Below are 21,396 nucleotides of genomic sequence, written 5' to 3'. Positions count from 1 at the left end.
TGAGCATGGGTGCTTTGTGCGCCCAGAGAGGGGCCACGCTGACCCCATTACATGAGCAGATATCTTAAATGTTTGCACATGTGGACCGTGATGCTGTTTGCAGCCGTTGAGCTGCTTAGCAGGCCCCCATAAGCCCTGAGGGACCTTCTTTTTCTTCTCTTTCCTCCCTCCTCCATCATTATCGCCCACATGCTTTTCCAGAGACATCCTGAGTGAAACAGCTCGGCGTCCTCGATGGCTATCACATGTTCCCGCTGAGGAGGGAGGCGGCAAGGGAAAGACATCTTGAAGAGACTGAAACAGGGTGTACTCGCTCAGGCTAATCCTTCCTCGTCCAAAGGTTTTTGGAGTATTTTGGAACATGGGCTCTATCACTTTTGTTTGGCCTTGGTTTTAAGGTGCTGTCCATGTAAAGAATTTATTGTGGCACTAAAACCAGACCAGAGTCATCATGGATGTCCTGTGGGCTGCCTAAAAGTGAAGGCAGAGTCTCTCCATCGCCCCCTGTTGGTAGGCTGTGGCAAACAACACAGAGCTCGTCCCGCTTCTCTAAATCAGAGGGAACTTTGGAAGCTCAAGAACATTCAGGGTTCTTGTTCCTGTTTCCTCTCAGGCAGATGTGAAGCCTCCACCACCCCTGGGTGTCCAGTAATGGACAACGGATCCCTGATGAGTTGCAAAAGATAATATAATAGAAAACTAAACTTGGAGGGAACATGATGAGTCTCAGGTGAGGTGCTTCCACTTCCTGGTCAGGGACACGGCGCAGACGCTTCGCGCTCATTCAAATGAGCTAATCCCCCAGCTCGTCCATCAGTATTTCTATAAATCCTTTCCGTACCATTTGATGCCAATTAGGAGCATTAGCTTTGTACAAGAGATATAGCTAGCTCCGTTAGCCTGTTAGCATCCCTGGGCTCGCATCAGGCCACGACTCTGCTTTAGCTTTTGAAGTGCGAGACATGCTTCAGTTTAATGGGAAGGTCGCTTTGATCCGAGAGGAAAATTAAGCGGCGGACTCATGTGGTTTCACTGTTTTTGCTCGTTTTATTGGAGGCGGAAGGTAAGACACACATTTCACTTTAGTTTTCTCAGACCTGGCCACCCTTCAGTATCTACAAAGCACTTTCTGTTCCTTCTCGAAAGCAAAAGCTACATCCATCGTACATGTTAGAAACTTATTAAAAAAAATAGAAATAAAAATGTACAACATACACTTGATATATATAATATAATTTTGCTCTTTTTTTTTACAGAGGTAAAAATACTAAGTGTAAAAAATGGGTCTAATCCATTACAGGGAGGTTTAATTTTCGATTTAAATACACAAGTAGATAAAGACAATGCATTCAGGCACTTGTAAATGGCTCTGACGGGAGAACACACTTAAGTATCAGATTAGACGGAGATAAAGGATTGAATGTTCTGACACACACGCACATACACACACACACACACACAGGCAGGTAGGCAGGACAGGATGTATGCAACAGACACAAGTAGGGTGGGGAAAAGGACATCCTCAGGCATTCTACGTTTCAACCAATGAAACTTCCCTCGCAAAACAATCGGGTGGATTTTTTTTCCTTTTTCAGATGACGATTATTTTCCCAAAACGACCCCACGTGATGTTCTGCGTCTTCACAGGTTTTCTGCTGTGTTTTTAAAAGCTCCTTGTTCCCGGTCGCACCTCAAACGTTGCCCCCAGTGAGGCGCGAAGCACCCGATTGGCTGAGAATAAGTGTTGTGCTCTGGGTGCGAGGCTGTGATTGGCTGCCCGAGGCGCCAGTCAAAGGGCACCTGCTGCAGGGCCGATGGGGGCGGCTGGGTTTAAATGTTCTGGGTTCACCTGAAAGAATGGACTCGGTCAGCTGTTGACAGAAGCGCCCCAACTCAGATCGCTTTCCGTGTGAAGCGGTGGAGCCCAGACGAACAATACTCCCATTCGCCGTCCGTCTCGCCGTTTCCCAGCGTCACATTTCACGCAAAATCGCGAAAACGCCACATTTCCCAACATCAACCCTCAAAAAACACATAAAACGCATGTTTTTCAAGCTACCTTTGACACGAAGTGGTAAATCTATACTTGAAAACCTTTAAAATCAATCCATCAGCCACGTGCGTGATGGGATGGATTCTAGGAGGGGACTGATTGTCCGTCGCAAAGGAACTGGGAGCCTCGGTCTGTAATAACAGGGACAGTTTAAACTATGAGAGGCGGCTGATTGCGTGGAGCTTCGTTGGAGCAGACATCTTCAGAGGAGCGGGGGAATAACGCAGCATTTTTAAGGCAACTTCAACTCTGGCGTCAATCGCTGATTGTTTTTTTAGAGCCCAGAAACACACTCACATTTATGGAAAGGAGGGAAAGAAGAGATGGATTCCTGGTTCGGGTGAGGGTTCAGGCACTGTTTTGTGTGAAAATAAATAGGATAAAATGGGAATCTTTGGGCGATTATTAGATTAAGATGAGTACCATGTTTGTTTCAGTCCACAAAGAACGTGTTGATGGCAGAACGCCGTGGCGACTATATACATCAGCTTTACGGCGAGCCGCAGCACAGACAACAAAAAAGGCCTCGTAAAGCACGCACATATATCACAAACACACACTCGCACACACACAGAAGAGGTGTAGTGTCTGATTTCTCGTGTAGCTGGAGTTGAGCGGGCCCGATATTGGAATAAAAAATGAACAAAATGGCCACACGTACGTCAAAAAAGGCGAGAAAACAAAAAGAGAAGAAACAAACAATTCAAGTTCTTTTTACGCTGAGTCGTTGTACAACGTATAAAGTACCTGCATATGTGATACATGACATAAAGGTCAGCTATAAAAAAAACAAAACAAAAAAGGCCCCCGGAACAGCACTCGATCTCTAAAAACAGCACGAATCGGCCGTGTGGAGAGTTGAGAGGTCTGTCCGTCACCGAGGGTGAGCTTATCTTCCCAGGCTGTTGCACCAAAAATCTCCTGTTTGGTTTATTTCAGTATCTGGAATCTACAAAAGAACCAAGGCAGCGAGGAGACGGCCGCGGTGGCCTCCCCTCTGTCCCCCCACCCCATCCTTCCCTTTCTCTGTGCTTGCGTTGGGTTTAGGTCCACCTCGTTTCCTCTCGGAGGGCTCCGGGGCTCAGCTCAGGGCCTTGTGTCGACCCCCGCAGCAGCCGCACCTAAGCCCCGCCTGGTGGCAGGCGTGGAGGGGTGGGTAGAGGCAGAGGCAGGGCGCCACCACAGATAATCCCAGAAGGGCTAGCCAGCGCGAGCCGAGCCGGCCTCCGCCGCTAGCCTCGCCGCCGTCACACGAGCAGGGGTCCGAGTAGTCCCCCTCAGGGTCCGACATGCAGTGGTACAGCATGGTGTCCGCCAGCCACATGCAGCTCGCCTTGCGGATGCACACTCTGACGGGATCCGGGGCGTCCTGGCAGCGCCCCCTCCTGTTGTCAGACGTGTAAAACGCCTCGCCACAGTGCTCGCAATGCGCTCTCTCCACCCCGTCTTTCTTCCGTCCCTTGCCTCCGTTGGTGGACGGCGAGGAGCTGGGGAGGAAGGAGCGGGGCTGGGAGGACACGACGGAGGGGAAGCCTTGGTGGTACAAGCCGCTGTGGCTCTTGTTGACCAGGGACACGAGGGCAGGGTCAGAGTCTGAGGGCGACAGGGCCGGCGCCAGCGGGTAGGTATAGTCATGTTTGGGAGCGTCCGGCTTTCCGAATTTGACGTACGACCCGGAGTCGTCCATCTGGATGAATTTGTCGCGCACGTTGGTGTGGCGGTAGTCCTCGTAGCCCGTCAGCCAGGGGCGATCGGAAGGCCGTCCCTGCTGGCGCTCGGTGGTCCGCTCCCAGCTGCGCTCCCGCGGGTTGATCCGCACAATTTCCTCGTCTTCTTGGAAGGTGACATGGTGGGAAAGTCGCGGCAAGGGCTGAGGAGTCAGAGGAGAAGGGAACCAAAATTGAATGAAGGCATTGAAAGTCATAAATCGGGTTAAACCACCGCAGTAACGCGGCCCGTTTGGACTATATACGGCGCCGCTCTTTCATTTCCCCCCGACAACATTCCTCTGGGACACGGATCGGAGCCGTATAGAAAATATAGCTAAGAGTTTACGGATGGGCTGTTTTCACACAGGGAAAGTGAGGAATCTGTAAGCATAACAAAGGACTATTTTTTGGCAAAAATGAAGAAGTGACTCATCTGCAGCCACAGTTGCTTCACAGCTCCAACGTGTGACCCGTTTTAACCAAAAGCTTGTGTTGGTTCTGATTAAAAATCGACGCCGCGTTCCTGGAGCCTGAGGCAGCCGTTCCTGAGGCGCGCCGCGAGTCTCAGGTGAGCTCTAACACACACACACACCACCTGCGTCCCCTCACCTGGTCCAGCAGGTAGTGGTCCGAGAGCCTGTAGGGGTCGTGGAGGTCGTGGCGGTGGCCCAACATGCACTTGTGTCTCTGTGGAAAAGGGGAGGACTCCAGCGGTTGCAGGGCGCTCTCGAATTTCTGGGAGGAGTTGGATGAGCTGTCTGTGGTGTTCTGGAGAAAAAGGGGGGTGGGGGGGGGGACAAACACACACAGGATGACGCTCGCTGGACCCGCCAAACAAACAGTCGCTGTGAAAGGATGCCACCACTGGACAAACAGGAAGTCTGATTTGAAAAACAGGAAGGGTGTATACCGGGTATACCCTACCCTATACCCCAACTCCTGTTTTACAGCCCACCTGCTGAAGTGTCCTTGAGCCAGACACAGAACCGCAGACTGCTTGCAATGCAGACTATGCCTACGATGAAACTGGACTCCTTGGCTTTGTGGGGAGGGGGGGCACAAACAGCCACAGAGCTCAATGCAAAAAGCTGACATGGCGACAAAGGTCCCCTACACCAAGGCACCCATCGGGGCTGCTGGGAACCAGGAGATAACCGACCCAGATCTGCTGAAGCCACCCCCATTATATCCCACTCCCCACATGGATACTGCCATGCTGAGAATTCCACCCCCCCCCACCAGTTTTCTTACAAAGCCCCCGGAGCAGCTGGCCAAAAATAACATGACATGCTGCCTCCGCCCCCCTGGAGAAGGCATTACTGGGGGGGGGCTTATACAGTTTAGAACCAGTCCCACACTGGCCCCCGTGGCTGCAACTAATTCAAAACACAGACCCCAAATTTCTGGAGCAGCACAGGAGGACGGAGAGACAGTTGTGGGGGAGAGTTTATATTTTTGGACATCCTTCCTCTACATACTGGGCCTGAGGCTGGACGGGGGGCATTTCCAGTTATTTTCTGACACAAACCATATCCCGAGTCAAAGCTCCAGAGAATTCATCCTTCATCGGGCCCGTCTTGCTTTGGCGGGATGAGCCGAGGACGGATCCGACATCCCCCCCCCCATCCCCGCTGTGAGACGAGCCGCAGCAGAGACAGAGGGACGCACCGCTCCGGAGGACGGATCGGGTTTAAGTGTCGCTTTGACCACCGAGGAAGCGTTTTTGTGAAGTATGTGGATCCTGGCTCTTCCCCCGGGCCTTCGCCACCCCCCAGCCCCCTCCAACACACACACACACACACACACATCCCCAAGAGGCTGTAAATCTGCTGCAGCATTTTGTCCTGTCCGCGACTGCCCGCCCCGCAAACCCGGCCGCCATGGCTAAGTTTAGCGAAGGTCATTAGCCCGGGATGAGCGAGCGGCGCTAAACATACTCGATGGTCATCATAATGGATGCGGAGGTCGCGAGGAGCCGCGATATGCAGATAAATCACGATAAAAGTCAAAATCCAGGGATTTCGCTCGCCCAGGATTAGCCCCGCACCTTCAAATTGATCACTATCACCCCGGTCAGTCCTTCATCTGACCTTTGACTCAAAGAAGTTGAGCAGCAACTTTGGATTTGGCATAAATTTGACAGACGTCTGCGGGGTTTCCGCACCGCTCAAGCGCCGGCTCCGCCCTCGGATAGCGCTGCCCCCCCCCAATCTACGATTGTTTGCATGTGTCTCAGCAGCGGCGGCCCCCTCCCAGCAGAGCACCTATTAGTCTTGGCCCTTACAGACAGCTTGAGTCAAAGATGAACCACGAGGCACTTCCTCTCGTAAATCAGCGGTCCGCTCTGAGCTGGGAAACAGCTGCTAGCTGCTAGCGTGGTGGCGACCCTCTTTTTCAATTGTGCGGGAGGAGAGGGACGGTTGGGGGCAGGAGTGAGGGGGGGTCACCAGTGGAGACTGAGGTGGTGGGATACAGGAAGTGACCCCTTGACCCAGCCTACTGCTCCGGGTGTCTGGTAACAGAGGGGGGAGGGGGCCCACACGCTAACCTAAGCATGGCCCTCACACACAAGTGACACACTTAACAGTACAGGAGGTAAATGTGAAGGGGGGGGGGGGTTGTCCTGCATCCTGGACTTGTTTTCTTTCAGAAAATTAAAGTCGTATGTGTTAGATGCAGCCAATTAAAGTCCTGGAGTGGATCATAGGACCAATTGGAACTACAATAAGTCCGCAAACGCAACATTTCGCCCATTGATGCCGACCTGGAGGTCGCAGACTGCACAAAAGAGACCCAGAGTTGGGAAAAACAGTCATCATCAACATCTGCCGTTCAGAGCTTACACACGACCACAAGTCCAGCTGACGCCGCCTCTGCGTGGGCCGGGCCCGACAAAACCAAACACCTCCGCGATGTTCACAGCGGAAAAAAAGGAGGCTTAAACACTGGTGGGGAAAGGGCTCAGCTAGATGCTAGCATCTTCTGGCGCCTGGTGATGCGGTTCAGACTATCAAGACGGTGATTCAGACAACTGGAATCTGGATCGGTTGGAGCGGGGACCAAAGTTCTGGCTGGGAGGGTCCGAGTGTGGGGAGCTTACGGTAAAGACGTCGTCGTCGCCCAGCTCGCCCTCGTTCTGGAGCGCTGTGGAGGAGGTGGTGGAGCCTGTGGTGAGGAAAACAACGATCAATCCATCAAGCGTGGACTTGTGAGGGCGCCGCCGGCGCCGCGGCGCTGCGTACCTTCGGCCAGGTCCTCGATGGCTTTCCGCACGCCTCTGTCGAACGCTCTGGCGTCAGCCGGACTCTGAAAGGACAGGCCGCACTTCCTGTCCTCCACCTTCCAGTGGTGAAACGTGGGATTTGCGATGGTGTACACGAGGTCTTTCCTCAGCGGACAGTCCAGAATCACCTGTTGGCGTTACGCAGGTGAGCCACGGTCCACATTAAACTAGCTTTGACACAACTTTCTGGGTTTGACCTGTTTGTCCTGTAGCCGCTCGCCACGGATGAGGAACTGGGAAAGGCTGGAGGCCGGCACGGGCTCCGGGGGCAGCAGACGGCACACCCCCACCCTGGTCAGAGCGCCCCCGTCCTGGGCCAGCCAACCACCGGTCGAGTCGTCCCGCGTCATGACCACCGCTTTTACACGCACGATGTAGCTGTCACTGTTGGGACAGAAGGATGGGGTGGGGGCAGAATTAGGACAGAGCAGACTCAACAACAGGGTTTAACCAAAAGTCAAGTTATTATTAACAGTTGAGAAGACAAAAGCTTGAAAAAAAAGGAACAAATATAAAGAAGAAAAGCTCAACTTAAAAGTCTCAAAAAGATAAAGACAGATGGTGACTAAAGATAGACGGTTACGTTAGGTTATGTTAGCGACACTTACAAAATCGCATGAAAGTGACGCAGCGCTAAAGCGCTGCCCGCGGGGAGGTAGACTTGGTGTTGACAAAGTGAAAAAGCAGTTGTTAAGCTAACAACACTCTTATTACCCAACATCACCATAATAACTTTGATTAAAAGGCCCATCCTGGAAATTCAAACCAGTTCAAACTTTATAGACATTAGCTGGAGGGCCTCACCGCCACCGCGGTTTATGCTAACGCCGCAGTCACGCGGTGGCAGAATGTTAGAGGGTGTCTCAAGTCACGACTATGCTGTGCTAAGGTGGGAGGTGTTGCACCGGGACCAGTCATTGCAAAAGCACACACAGACACACATACACTTGTTAAATGCAGCTTTGTTTTCTGGTGGAAGTCACAACACCATCGGGTCGACGCTAGCGTTGTTTACCGCTGCGCCTCGTCTTCTGCAAGCTGCCGAACAAAAGAGTTTGCGTGTTGGTCTCATGTTAGCTAATGAGATGAAGCACATTAAATATGCCGTAAAAAGCAGAGACATTCTCAAGCATTAGCATGACAGCCACCACCCCTGTGGGGACACAGTTAGCGTGGTCACAATCCACATGAATGAGCTGACAACAACAGGATGTTCCTCTGTGTGTTGCTGCTAAACTGTGTGTGTGTGTGTGTGTGCGCAGGGGGGAGGAGGAGTCGGGAGGAACAAAAAAGAGAGAGGAGTGGGGGAGGGAGAGAGGGGGGCCGAGTGGAAGCGGACGCGAGAGGAGTTGTTATATAATTAGCTTAGAGACAGTCCCCGGGATCTAATGCACACATGCGCGGCCACGCTCGCATCCGCACAAGTGGTAAAACTGGTTCACCAGCTCCCGCCCACACATTCATAAAACCGAATGAATGACAGAATGAGTGACTGCAGACAAACAAGTCGCACACGGAAGCAAAGGGAAGAGTCGGTCACAAGTTCTGCACTCACCTGTAAACATGCAGCCCTGTTCAGCTTATCACCCAAACCCGTTAAAGAGGCAAAAACGGTTCAGGCTCTGCTTCGGAGCTAATCAATTTCCCCTCATGCTAGCAAGAGGTTAGCTTAGCACTCCACCATGAAACCAAGCAGCAGCTCCATGGCAAAGAAACCCTCAAATCGGGCTAATCTGATGGCAGAAATGAACCTGTAACCAGTTCAGACCCTATGACCACAGGTCCACGTCCCATATAGAAGCAACGCAGATCGTTCTGTGATACATCAACAGCCTTCTCAGATGAACTTGTCACATTCGTGGCGTCTCATGAGGCGTGTTCAGAGCCCAGTTTACCGACGGGCCCTGTAATCTGTGGTCGGGACACACAGAGAGATCCGACCAGCAGCAGCACGCTACTTTAATTCTGGGCTACTTGGAAGTGACCGCACATTCTGGCACAAATAAACGTGCACACACACACATATATATATATATTTGGGAACAGAGAAGCTAATTCTGTCGACACAAATGTGGTGAGAGGTACAGACGCTGACCCCGAGCGGGGCGACTGGCTCGTGGTATGAACTTAAAGGGCCGTGAGCCTTTTTTTCCCCCTCTTTTAGAACGACAGGAAGTGCAATTTGTCATAATTAAACGGATGACTCAGTTTAGAGTCCTCTGAGCAGGTAGCACTTATATCCCTTTCTAACGCGAGCTGTTGCCATTAGGCCTGAATTGCAGGGTGTGTCGCGTTTCTAGGACGGTAAAAAAGGAAAAAAAAAAACGGGGCACGTCAGCGAGCTCGCCTCGCACAGCCTCCGTCACCTGGCCATGGCGTTGCCTCTTGGTAGTAATGACTTAAATGTTTTTCTATACGTCTGTAGGCGATGTTTCTGTCTGACTGCCAGCTGACTTCCTCCCACTATGACTCACCGGCTCCTCTGTGTGGTGCAGCCAGTTCTCTAAAGTATAGAAAGTCTCAGGCAGCAGCATTTTGGCTCAAGCTAACAGCTGAAGGGGCACAGATCCGACTTTTGTCGAGGCCGTCCGTGCGAACGACCCGTGTTTTAGTTCCACAGATGAGATCTGAGCCGCCATGGCGAGGTCACGTGACCTGAAATACATGTGGGGAGGAATGCTGAAGCGTTAGCTAGGAGCAGCTGCTAAACGGAGGGCTACCATGTCCGATTTTGATAACAATTGGACGTATAAGATTTAAAATAATCAGGCGCGGGTCATATTAGAGATGGGAAACGGGTCAGATGGTGGTGATCGTCAGGAACCAGGTAGGAAAGCAGCACCTGTGCTGTCTGAAGCACCCTCAAACGGAGTTTTCTCCGAGAGGTGGTGCACGATTGCTCCAAAATCATGCCCGAAAGGGGCCCAATTAGCGAGCCGACCGGTCTGAAGTGGCTGTGTGTGACAACGTCGCAATAAAGCAGTAAAGTGGCCGCGGAGGAGGTGCGGTTATCAGGTCTGGAATCCAGCTCGTGGATGACGAATGGAAGGCCGGCGAGGGCAGACCGGCCGTGTGTGATAAGGGCGGCTATACTTCCTCTGATAAGAAACAACCGGCCGCACCTCTGCGTGATATACAGAACCGCACACACCCGAACAGGATCTGCCCTCCACACACGTGCGCGCATGCACGCACAACAATCAGGAAGCCACTAAATGATGCTTCATGGCCACACTTATATCACAAATGAATCATAGCTAAGGTCGCTAGCAGTGTTCCACAGCACAGGCCACCACACATTTGTGTCACAAGGATACACTTTACTGACAGTCTGACTTTATTATTTCCTTTATTCTTTATAGGATAGAATTGCTTTATTTATCGTTTAAATTGGCCACATCTGGTTGCCAGCTCAGTCACATGGAAACGTGCGGCACTGTTAGCAGCCCGGGTTTAATTAGCAAACAGCTTTTCAGGTTTTTTCCCACTTTAATTTCGGATTCCTACGTCTCCTAAAGGGAACACCGGAAGCAGGGAAACAGCCAGCGTAATGGGGTGAATAGAGTTCATTCACAACTATTGACACCGGAGGCTCCTGAGGGGACGTTTGATCAATTTTTCTGTCAATAAGCTGTAGTTACATGGAACGCTCACATGTCTGAGCAGCACAAGACTCACGCCGCAGGTCACACTGAGCGTGTCGCTCGCCGCGAGAGGGGGTCGCTAACGCGGAGAGGAGGGCTAATCAAGCATCGTCCTCGCGGCCTCGGCTTCGAAGAATCTAAAGAAACATGGCGGCTTCGGCGCAACACGCCAGAAAGTCTTCCGATGGGTTCCAACCACAGCGGTCCCATAAACGCCCCCGTGTTCTCGTGCTCGTTTAGGGTTTAGGCTCGTTTATCAGAGTAAATGAGTCAGATGTAATTGATCACCAGAGAGTTGTTTAATCTGAATTTTCACTCCCCGACGGCGTTTCCACACTCATCAAAATGTAAAAGCCGCCGCGTTTGATCAAGTCGCCGTCGTTAGCAGGAACCATCAGATGTCACAGGTTCGTCTGGTAGCTGCACAGCCCCCCCGGTCCCGCTCCAGGGCTCGTATAATAAGATTTGTGTAATGAACATTGGGAAGCCTGTTCTCTCAGGACTTTAGTCTAAACATGCTATTTAAAACTACACATGACATGCTGCTCCATTTCCTGTTGCCATTTGTGGTTAATCTTAAATAGCCTGCAGCCTTTTTTGTTTTATAGCTATAATTCATGATGTTGACATGGACGCATTCAGTTTTCCCAAAATGTCTTCGTCTTTAGCAACGACTCAGAGTTTTTGCCGCTTAACTACAGGCTCAGATTGTTCTTTTAAACCGGGGGGGGGGGCTTTCCCTCACTGCCTTTCTGAGGATGCTAGCAAGCGCACGCGATACTTCAGCCCGTCGCAGCCGCTAATGTTAGAGCGTCGTGGCTGTGTTTCAATCTCAGCTGAGCTTTTAATGCGACAAACGGTGTTATCGCGCATTAATGATAATATCCTGCTAATGTGCTTTCACTTTTCACCACCTTTCTGCAAACACTCAGCAGTTAGCCTTATGCACGCGTACGCTAACGCGGTGACCTCGCTATCACTTAGCCGTATCAATTAGGACGCCAAATAAATTAGGCCTGTGCTTTTTGCACACACGCGGAGTAGATGGCTTTACTTAGTCCACATTCTTCACGTCTCCTGGGGGGGGAGCGCTGGGTCTCTTAGCTTGATTCATAAAAAGGAATGTGGTCAGAGGGACTTTTTCAGAGCGGAACTGGTGCCACATCAATAAAATTTGAACACGAGGGCGTAATATTGGGCCTGTTGGTATCAATCGCTCAGATTAACACGTCAGCCTGGTGCTAACCCTCTCAGATGTTAGCGGAGCAGCAAAACGTGTCCCACGGGAATCGACGCGAGCCGATCGTGCACAAGGGGACATGCAGAAGGACGGAAAACTCAAACAATTCTAATCTTGGTCGTCCAGTCAGCTGATGAGCAGCGATAAGATTTTTTTTTTTTTAAAGAAAGAAGGCGAACAATATGGTTCCATTGTTTGGTCGCCAGATATAAACAACCCAAACCGTTATGTAACCGGTCCAGATATCAACCAGCGATGAGCGGCTTTGTGAAACACAGGAAATGACAACAATCCACTGAGGATGTTTGTGGTCTTCCTCTGCTCACGATACGAGAAGGTCTCCCATCTTTGCAGACTGATGCGATCATTCCCAGGAAGCTGATTCCTCAGACGTAGAGGCTAGCGTTGGGTCGATTCACCTCCGGGCCCCGGTTCTGAACCCAGCAGCGAAGCGTCAGGACTCGGGTCCAACCGAATGACCACAGCAGATTAGCCCACGCTAACGCTAGCAGCCCCACTCGTCTGATATGTGTTTAAAGTCAGGGGTTTATTAGCCCACAGTGCTACTGGATGCTCCCAGTAGAGTCCAACGATTATTTTTCATCGCCGCTTTGACCTCAGCTGAATGTCACCGGGCCTCTCTGGTCCAATCCCAACAAAGCACACGCTGACCCTGCAGCAGCGCCCGTCGGATCAATAGATCCCGGGCCTGCACACATGCGAATGTCAGGCGGATCGCTGACATTTCTGGAAAAAAGGTATGAAGCCATCCTGCGACCCGTTCCAGTGCGTTCACGTGAGTCACCTTCAAGGAGGAGGAAGGGCAGCGAGCCTTCGTCCGCAGAAGCGACCCGGCTAAAATGAGGAGCAACGGCGTTTACATCCGCATGTAAACTCTTAATATGACTCGAGATGTCTAAAGGTCCGCCTTGTCCACCGCCCAATGGCGCTCCGTGAGCCGTGGCGCCACCGTCCAGCACGCCTCAGCTGGAGCTTTGGTGCACCAACATGTGACCAATCATCAAATCATCCAGGAGGAAGCAGCTGATGTAAACTTTACAAGTCGCTGCGTCGTTGGATTCGGTCACCTTGTTGGACTTTTACAGAGAAACTGGAGCAGAGTGGAGACCCCCCCCCCCCTTCAGTGCAGCTCAGCACTTCAATAACACAATTAACACCAATGATTATTGACTTTTTGGTCACAATTTGCATTTCACCACTACAAAGTTTGATTGTAAACCGGTTCCCGGACCAGAAGCAAACCGGACTTTTTTTTCTCACAACCGACACAACAAACGGTCCGGGGCCGCTTTAGCTGCTTCCCAGTCAGACAACTGGTGGAGAAGCAGGCGGAACTGGAGCCGGCAGTCATGAATGGGGACCGGCTAAAGGTTAGAGGGCTTTTATGAATGAGCCGGCGTCGCGTCACGGCGGCGCAGACGTCTCCTGCTGCGCCCTTCGCGCTCCAACACCCGCCGGCAGAGCGCTGCCAGCCGGGCATTCCTGTCGGGAACGGGGGGGAAGGGGGGGAGCACCGGGCTGCAGGCTTTGTAAAATGGCAACCTGGGATCCAGCCATGTAAACGGGCTCACGCGTCACGAAGCTGAAAAAGGCTCGTGCACGGCCTCGTGCTTTTCACGGTTCCACCGGAGAACCGAACCCGCGATCCGCAGCGATCCCCCAGACCAGCCGCCGCCTCCACCGAGAGCTAATTTTAAGATTCAGACGCTTCCATATTGGCGTACGGGGGCCCCGTTTAAACAGAACCGCAGGCCTGCGCGCCGCACACGCACGCCGAGCGAAAGTCCCCGCCTGGAAACCCAAATAAAGGCGCAGTTTTCGGTGCCACTCGTCGTTTATGCGGGCTATTTTTTTGTGAATGGAGCGCGGCAGGCTATGCAAATGAGGCCGATTGAGAAAGAGATGGCGGATGAGGCATATCGGATATCTCATATCCTGTGAGACTTCCCCCTTCAGGTCGGAGCAAACATACAGATGTGGGCAAAGAACGAGGCCAACTCGGCGCTACGGCTTCTATTCGCGCACGGAAACGCACCGAACGGAACGGTTGCGCGCGTCCCGCGGACGTTCGCGTGTTTAGAAAAGGTGGAACTTCGGGGCGTGTTTGAGTTTCTAAGTTACGCTGCAACAGGGCCTCGCTCGCTCGCTTCAGATCCTTTCAGAAAATGTTTCCGATCCACCCACGCGTATTCCCCTCCTCCTCCTCCTCTTCATTCTCTTTCGCCTTCTCAAGATCAGTCTACACAAATGTGGGGCCCTTAAACCCCCCCTCCCTCACACTCGGCACCAACGACGCGCCGCTTTAGCGCTGATTTCGAGCACCAAGCCGCGTTAAAGCAGCTGAAATTGTGCACGAACGCGGAGGGAAGCGTGCGCGGCGCAGCCCGTGCATTCCACCAAGTTGCTCGAATCATCTCCAACTTGTAGCTCGGCACGGAAAATGGCACAGCGAGAGGTTTGAGGGCAGGGTACTCACTCGTTTGGGTGCGTTTCTTCTATCATTTTCTCGTTTCACCTCAGGTTATGGAGCGCGGCGCTTGCAGACTTTTGGCTCGTCATTCTTTCACCGCGGATCCTCCGACTCTGCATAAATCCCCCTTGCGCCTTTGTGCTTGGAGTGTCGGCTGTCTTGGTTCGCCCTCGACTGGCCGCGTCTCTTCCTCCCTCTTCTCCACCCCGGTTCCGCGGGCTCGCAAAACGCTCTTGTACGAGGACTTTAACGCACCATCGCCGCTGGTTGGTAAGGTGAAGCCTAAACAGACAGTTTGGTAGCCGAATCCAGCTCTTCTCTTCTCTCCACCCCCCACCCCCTTCCCCCCAAAACACACGCGCGCACACTCTCAGACACACGAGCACTCGGTCCCACTTCAGGTCCTCGGGCGCATGGTTTCGCCGAACCACCGCGGGACGAGCTATGCGTAAAAAGCGCGTCGTCGCTGGCGTTACCGTGGGGTGGCCCCGCTAGAGCCCCATCTCCCTCTCTACTCCATGTTGGATTGCAGGCAGCCGAGGTGCTCCAACGACGCCGGGGGAGGGAAGGAGGAGGAGGAGGAGGAGGAGGAGGGGAGGCAGGGCGGAAGCAGTGACGTCGGTCTACATTTTGGTCGAGGGCCCACAAGCCGCAGGGGCCCTTGATAAGTGACCCTCCTTCCTCTGCTCCGGATCCGCGAATTAAAATCCGGTCATGTCACCTTTGTTCTTAAATTAAAAGCAAAAAATGACACAATAATAAAATAGGAACACAGGGAGGTACGAAGATTGAGAATTAGGGGACTATATATTTGTTTTTTTGTTATGAAAGGAAGGATGCAGCTGCGCAGACGAGCCGCTTGTTGCCTGACATCTTTAAATAAAATATCTTTCTATAGATAAAAAGATGGACCCAAGTTATCCTCTCCTTAGGCCGTTTTTCCGCGAGCCCAGAGAGACGCAGGTAAAACTCGGACCAGTCTGCGGATTTCTTTTTCAGATCTCTCAAGAGTGAGGAAGTTGGGTAATTAGCCGCATTTGCTTTTGCAGACTGCTGCCAGATTTGTTCCTGACTTCAACAGTCGCCAGCTTTGTTTTCCTCTCGGCGCTGAAGGCAGAGTTTGGACCGGTAGCGCCACCGTGAGGCCACTCCAGGACGATACAACGAGCGGACGTTTGGAGGTTAAGCTGTTGTGAGTTAAGTTGATCCAACTGACTGTTTAAAAATGACGCCACCGATTTTAGCTTCAGCAATAGAAATAATCTTCTTTCCCCTAAAATGTATTATTCTGTATCATATTTATTAATCTTTTCTTGAAGCCAGAATAGAACTAAAGGCTATTAATCAAACAACAAAGATGTGTTACAGTAAAGTAACAAATATACTAAAATCTATACCTCCAAAAATGTAGATTATTATATAAAGAATGACACGAAAACGAAGTGTTTCTTTAACCGGAGTCACGTGTTCGAACAGTTATTTTGGCTCTTTTCCGCCACCGCGTGGTTGTAATCTGTCGTTGCAGCTTCGGGGCTGTCATGAATTCAACACGCACGAACTCAGCATGGATGGATTCGTTTTCGTGATTGACAGCTGTCTCCAGCAGATCCACAGATCCACCCAGGTCGACTGTGCGTGGCTTCAGGCTCCCGTCTTGCACCCCCCTCATTTTCTACTCTGTTTTATGTTCAGAAGGAAACCAGCAGAACAGATATTTGCCCTCAGGTCGTGATTCAAAGCCCCCTGTTTACGAAACGTTAATGATCCCAAACCCAAAGTCAGCCCTTCATTCATCATCCCTGCCATCCTGACCTCAGACATCCCAGATATGTTCCACCAAAATAGCCCAATGGGGTCCGCGCTCAGATCAACAGCTGCCCCGAAATTAATTTTAGAGGCCAGTAATGAGCAAATATTCTGATTGAATCCGATTAAACAGACGTGCAGCCTCAGTGAACGGTAGACGCATACAAAGGAGGTCAGTTTGCTGTTAATTCAAACCACACCACATGCCCCCCTCACATCAGAACCCCCCCCCCCCATCACAAAACATACATCAACCCTGACTCTGTGACCCGTCTGACCCTCTTCCTCCCTCCACTCTGCATCACAACCCTCCACATCCAGGTGATAAATGAGGCTGCTCTGGTTTGTGGTGTCGGGTCAAAGGTCAACCGAACCATTCTTAAGGCTCTTGAGGGCAAACTGAAGTCGCTGGGGCTTTTCCAACCGCAGCCTCCTGAGATCATCACGCCCTGGAGGGTAAAGGTGTGGCTCAGGATGGCAGCCGAAGCTTTATTAGCTCTAATCCCTCTGAATGGACACCTGCAGCATTATTCGGATCTAATAATCGTGCGCGTAGGCTCAGCAGGTCGCCGGTGTTTCGCCTGTGCTTCTCTGTTGGCGACTCCGCCTTTGCAGATAAACCTCGTTCTGAAACCCTCGGGTCCAGGACGCTGACCGGAGGGCCAGGTGTGGCCCCCAGGTGCTCGCTTTCTGGCTCCAGGAGCCTGGAGAGCCTTTAACCTGGGAAAAAGTGCCCTGAATCAGACATTTCCAGAGCCCTTGGAGGTCATTTTCAAGGTCACGTGTCCTCAAAAGGATCCAGCTGCAATCTTTTAATCATAAACCAGGAGAATTCTCTAAAATCTACAGATCAGATGTATAAACAGGGTTTGCCCTCCCTCACATGTCGGGTTGCTCCAGTCATTCAGGACGGATCTGACATAAACGGCTAATTATGCCACTGCTGCTGTAAACAAATCCACTGGTGATCAACCAACCCGACTTAAGCTCCTGCTTAGATTTCCACGCGCACTGGCGCAGACCTGCCCGTGCACACGCGCACGTGCGCTTGACAGATCTTAAATGGTTTGGGCTGTCAGCGCAGCGCCGGCAGAGGTTGATGAGATTAGACGTTTGGCATCAGCCGTCAAAGCCTAAACGGCGTTGTTAAAAAAGGCGTCTGCGCTCCTGCGCGCTGTGTGCGCCAGGATCGAGCCGCTGTCGCTGCTCCGGGAGGGCGCGTTGATGGAATGACACGGATGTCGGGATTAGGGCACATCACCGGGATGGAGCGCTGGGGAAGAGCGACGAAGACGAGTCTCAATCCTGGATAACAGGTTTAGGGACGCGGCAGGATCCTCCCGGGCTCACTGGAGGGGGGGAGAGCTCCGGGTTCGGGAGGGAGAAGCTTCTGGGATGCACAATATTCATTAGTACAAGGAGGAAAGTTTCAAAAGCACAGAGAGCAGCAAGAAGATTTTGGGTTCGATTCCCCTTCAGGCTTTACTGAAGGAGATTTCCTGCTCTCCCAGTGTCCTTGTGGGTTTTCCTGGTGCCTCCCATATTCCCTAAGCTTGATCATTGGGTTAATGGGAGCTGAAAATGTCCCTGGGAGTGAGTGAAAGAGTCTTAAATGATCCCGACACCCTTAATCTAACCTGAAGGTCAAATCGATTCAAAACTCACCTTCGTCTCCTGCCGACGACTCAGTTATTCCTGATTATTAAACAATAAAGGCCCAAATTTCTGTTTTACCCTCACACTTCCCCTGTGTGTTTGGTAGAATCTGACTAAAGACAGAAGAAAAACATACTCAAATTTCTTCTTAATCCTAATTTCCTGCTCTTCCCTGCCGCTGAAGCTTTCTTCCTCTTCATTTTTCCTTTTGCATATCGTCGCCCTTTCTCTCTCTGTTTATTTTTGCCTGTACATTCACATTATTGTCAGAATGGGATGTTAAATACTCCAGATTTAGCTGCCTGTCAGCTCCAGCCCGATGTGTAAACAGGTAATACAGAGGCTCCCTCCGCTGCTTCAGGAGCGGCACCAAATTCACACCACCCTCCTCCGAACCGTCCTCAGCCCAGACGACTTCCCACCTCCTTTCAGCGCGGAGCAGGGCTGCGTTTATTTGCTCAACACTGGTGGTGACAGAATAGTCAAAAACGGATGGAAGTGTGACGCTCGACCCCGCAGGAACGAAGCTCCAGGAGGAGGTTTCCCCTGCTGGTTGCTAGTTAGCAGCAGGATTCTGTGGCGCCTCCTCCCAGTAGCTTTAATAGGACCGTAGTGGAAGCTGTGGGCGAACCTTTTGCCTTCACACGTCACTGATGTGTTCACTGGTGAATCGTCAGGTGTGAATGGGGCCTCGAATCACTTCGACTTGATTTCCACCACTTCTGGATGCATCTGGTAATTAATTAGCAGGAATCAGATTCAGGTCACCCGACACAAAGGTCCTCTCAGGGATGGGGAAATCCCCTGGAAACACTGGTTGGCTTTGCATTTTTAATGGAGCCAGCCTGTCCTTTCTAAAGCCATCGGCTCGAAGCCCGCAATTAGTGCGACGTGCGTGTTGACAAGAAGCTCGGTTTTTCGAGCTGACAATCCCTGAGCGGCCTTCCAAACAAGTGTCGTTAATTTCTGCACGTAGATGAAAAACACCTGTGATAAACAAGACAATTATTCCGTTCATTCCGTCGGGGAGCCGTGCGTTAATCATACACGTGCACGCACCCCCCCCTTAAAGGCAACTTGATATCCCCCCACAGAATTCCCGCTGATTAACTCGATACTCACGACTGTTTAAAATTCATCCCGCCAATGAGCCAGAAACGGATCTGTTGCACGTGCACGTGCCCGTGCGCGCACGAGCGTGTCCCCTCTCCAAGATCCTGGATGGCGAATGCATAAACTACCCGCGTCCCTGGTGTCAGCACAATTAACTGTTAAATAAAAGAGCCACTCCTCGACGCTTCGGCTACATTTTAATTAGACAAAGCTGCTGAATTAAAGCACCGTTTTAGTCAAATAAACAGGCCAGTAAAAAGCTCCCGGGAGGCAAACGGAGAGGGAGGCCTGATTGTGGCAGGAAATGGAGAGATAGCAACAGTTCACCGCAGAAACGCCTCTGATTTGGTCAAACAAGAAATAAACTTTCTTTCTTTGACTCAACTTTTATGTGTTTGTTCAGCTCTACTTTAAATAATAGTTTATATGCGGCTTCTTTGGCTGACTTATGCCGTCCTGTGTAAATATCTAAGAAAAAAAACCATGGAAAGCTAATACAAGAGCAAATAAGTAAAACAAATATGAGAATGCTTTCTTTTTTTGGGGGGACAAAAATGATTTTCTACACAAAAAGTAAATATTTTGATGAGTTTGGCTGCTCTAAATCTCTATGATAAACCTTGAATTATGCATTCTAAATATTTAGAACATACATGCACGGTGCTCCATTGGTGCGCAGGGCATTGGGTCGATGCCGGCGGCCCTCAGATTAGCTCCTAAAGATGCGTTTCCAGTGTGTGACGGGTTTTTCCTGCTGAGCAGGTGGTCTTTGAGGGGTCACGACGTGAAAGGCAACAGAGAAAATCCTCTTAGAAGCCACTGAGGTGCCCTAAAGCGCCAGCGTGCAGTTTTAAAGGGGTCTGTGTTTAATCTGGGATCCTGAAAAATGAGGGATTAGCAGCCGGCATCAATTTATAATAAACTCACTTCAGTCTGGTGCGTCAAATATATTCATTTTCCTCGTGAAGCTCTTTTATGAGACTCTCGGGGTTAAATTTAAGCCACAAGTTCTTTTGTTTCTGCAGAATCTTACAGAACTTATCTGTCCTCTGTAGCCAGATTCACTCAGATTTTAATATAGAATATAGAGACAGATTATAGAGCATTAAAGAGAGAGAATACCGTCCCCACCAGTTAAAACTGGCAAATATGTTCGGTTACACCGTCTTTTTCATCACTTGGACCATCTTCTCCATCGCTCGTCATCGTCGTCTTCATCTATTCTCGCTCTGCTCCTCAGAGAATTCTTCTCCCACGTCTTTTCTTTCTCCTATTCCTTCTTTTCCAGATTTCCATGGACGTGACAACGTGCGCACTGTCACATCTGTAATCAGGCTGTCAGCGCCATTTTCAAACACTGTCAGTCGTTTTGTTCCTCCGAGGCTCAAAGGCTGGAAATATGTCCAAAATTCAAACGGCTGCGTTGTCAACACATATGCTAGACAATATGTTCCCCTGTCAGGGGATGTTTTTTTTAAATGTAAAAGCTGAATGAAGATGGCAGAAGGGACAGTTTAAGAGAATTAAATTGTCTCCAAAGAACAAAGTCAGTTTTTAAGGAGATGTACATCATATATGTGGTAAATATTAACCTTTAGTGTAAATTCCCGACTACATGTATATTGTTATTGTTAATAACAGTAATAAATCCTACATTACGACACCTGCATTTACGGCAGCGGTTTTAAAAGGTGTAAGTGCAATTTGCCACTATGACCACTGGAGGGCAATATAACCCCGGCGGTAAGACACTACAGGGGCGGCTGAAAAATGCCCCCAACTTCAGCGTCTAAGGGCAAAGTGGCGGGTGAATATTACTTAAAATCAACCAACCTTATTGTTATGAGTACACATTAGAGCCACAAATGAAGTCAAACACTAAATAAATAAATAATTCTTCTTGTGTTGGGACTTTAATCTGTTCCAGAGTGGCTTTACTGGGATCATCCGCTTTAAGGCTTTTTAAAAACGTATTTAATTTTTAAAGATGATGTGAGCATTTTTTTTTTTGCACCCAAAGAAACTTGTTAGCAACAGAGCAGGCAAACCACTTTTCGAAATACTTTTTAATGAAAGTAAACCTTTACAGTTACTTTTTTCCGAGCGTGTATCTTTTGAGAGTTGCTCTCCAGTTTTAGGAGTATTTATGGAAAACACCTCCACTTTCTTCACCCTTTCTCCCCAGAACGGCTCGCGTCTTTGCAGCAGCTATTTACAGTCCCATAATAACAGCTAGATAAACTCTTTTGATGTGCCGCGATCTCAGATCTCTTCCCTCTGTGTCTGATGGAAATGGGTTTAGACATGGCAATCAGGACGTATTCTCGTACGGGGCAGTGATTGATTCTTAGATTATCTTCTGAATGCAAAGTTCAGATTTCTCTTAGAGAGGTTTTTGTTT

General features: G+C 50.4%; 1 protein-coding gene across 2 annotated transcripts; it reads right to left on the bottom strand.

The window, feature by feature from the left end:
- Nucleotides 1–1,027: 1,027 nt before the first annotated feature.
- Nucleotides 1,028–14,986, bottom strand: LOC101072986 (sprouty-related, EVH1 domain-containing protein 2-like). Of its 2 annotated transcripts, none has more exons than XM_003963857.3 (6): nucleotides 14,427–14,986; nucleotides 7,243–7,429; nucleotides 7,005–7,173; nucleotides 6,863–6,927; nucleotides 4,372–4,530; nucleotides 1,028–3,923 (listed from the first exon to the last, which is right to left on the bottom strand). In XM_003963857.3, the coding sequence occupies exons 1-6, from the start codon at nucleotides 14,450–14,452 to the stop codon at nucleotides 3,135–3,137; spliced, it is 1,395 nt and encodes a 464-aa protein (XP_003963906.1). In that variant the 5' UTR covers nucleotides 14,453–14,986; the 3' UTR covers nucleotides 1,028–3,134. The 2 variants fall into 2 exon arrangements, with proteins under 2 accessions (XP_003963906.1, XP_029691034.1); XM_029835174.1 differs by lacking the exon at nucleotides 14,427–14,986 and adding an exon at nucleotides 7,654–7,880.
- Between the last annotated feature and the right edge of the window lie 6,410 nt (nucleotides 14,987–21,396).

The sequence above is a fragment of the Takifugu rubripes genome, chromosome 4, assembly GCF_901000725.2.
Source record: "Takifugu rubripes chromosome 4, fTakRub1.2, whole genome shotgun sequence".
NCBI lineage: Eukaryota > Metazoa > Chordata > Actinopteri > Tetraodontiformes > Tetraodontidae > Takifugu > Takifugu rubripes.
The sequence above is the reverse complement of the archived record's forward strand: the minus strand, read 5'-3'. Positions and strand labels throughout refer to the sequence as shown.

Excerpts from the sequence above, each read along its gene's own strand:
- LOC101072986 (XM_029835174.1), bottom strand. The coding sequence starts at position 7,796 with ATGGGCCTTTTAATCAAAGTTATTATGGTGATGTTGGGTAATAAGAGT. Across the intron at positions 4,531-6,862 it reads GCGACGACGACGTCTTTACC|AACACCACAGACAGCTCATC; the intron begins GTAAGCTCCCCA and ends CTTTTTCTCCAG. Across the intron at positions 3,924-4,371 it reads ACCACTACCTGCTGGACCAG|CCCTTGCCGCGACTTTCCCA; the intron begins GTGAGGGGACGC and ends CTGACTCCTCAG.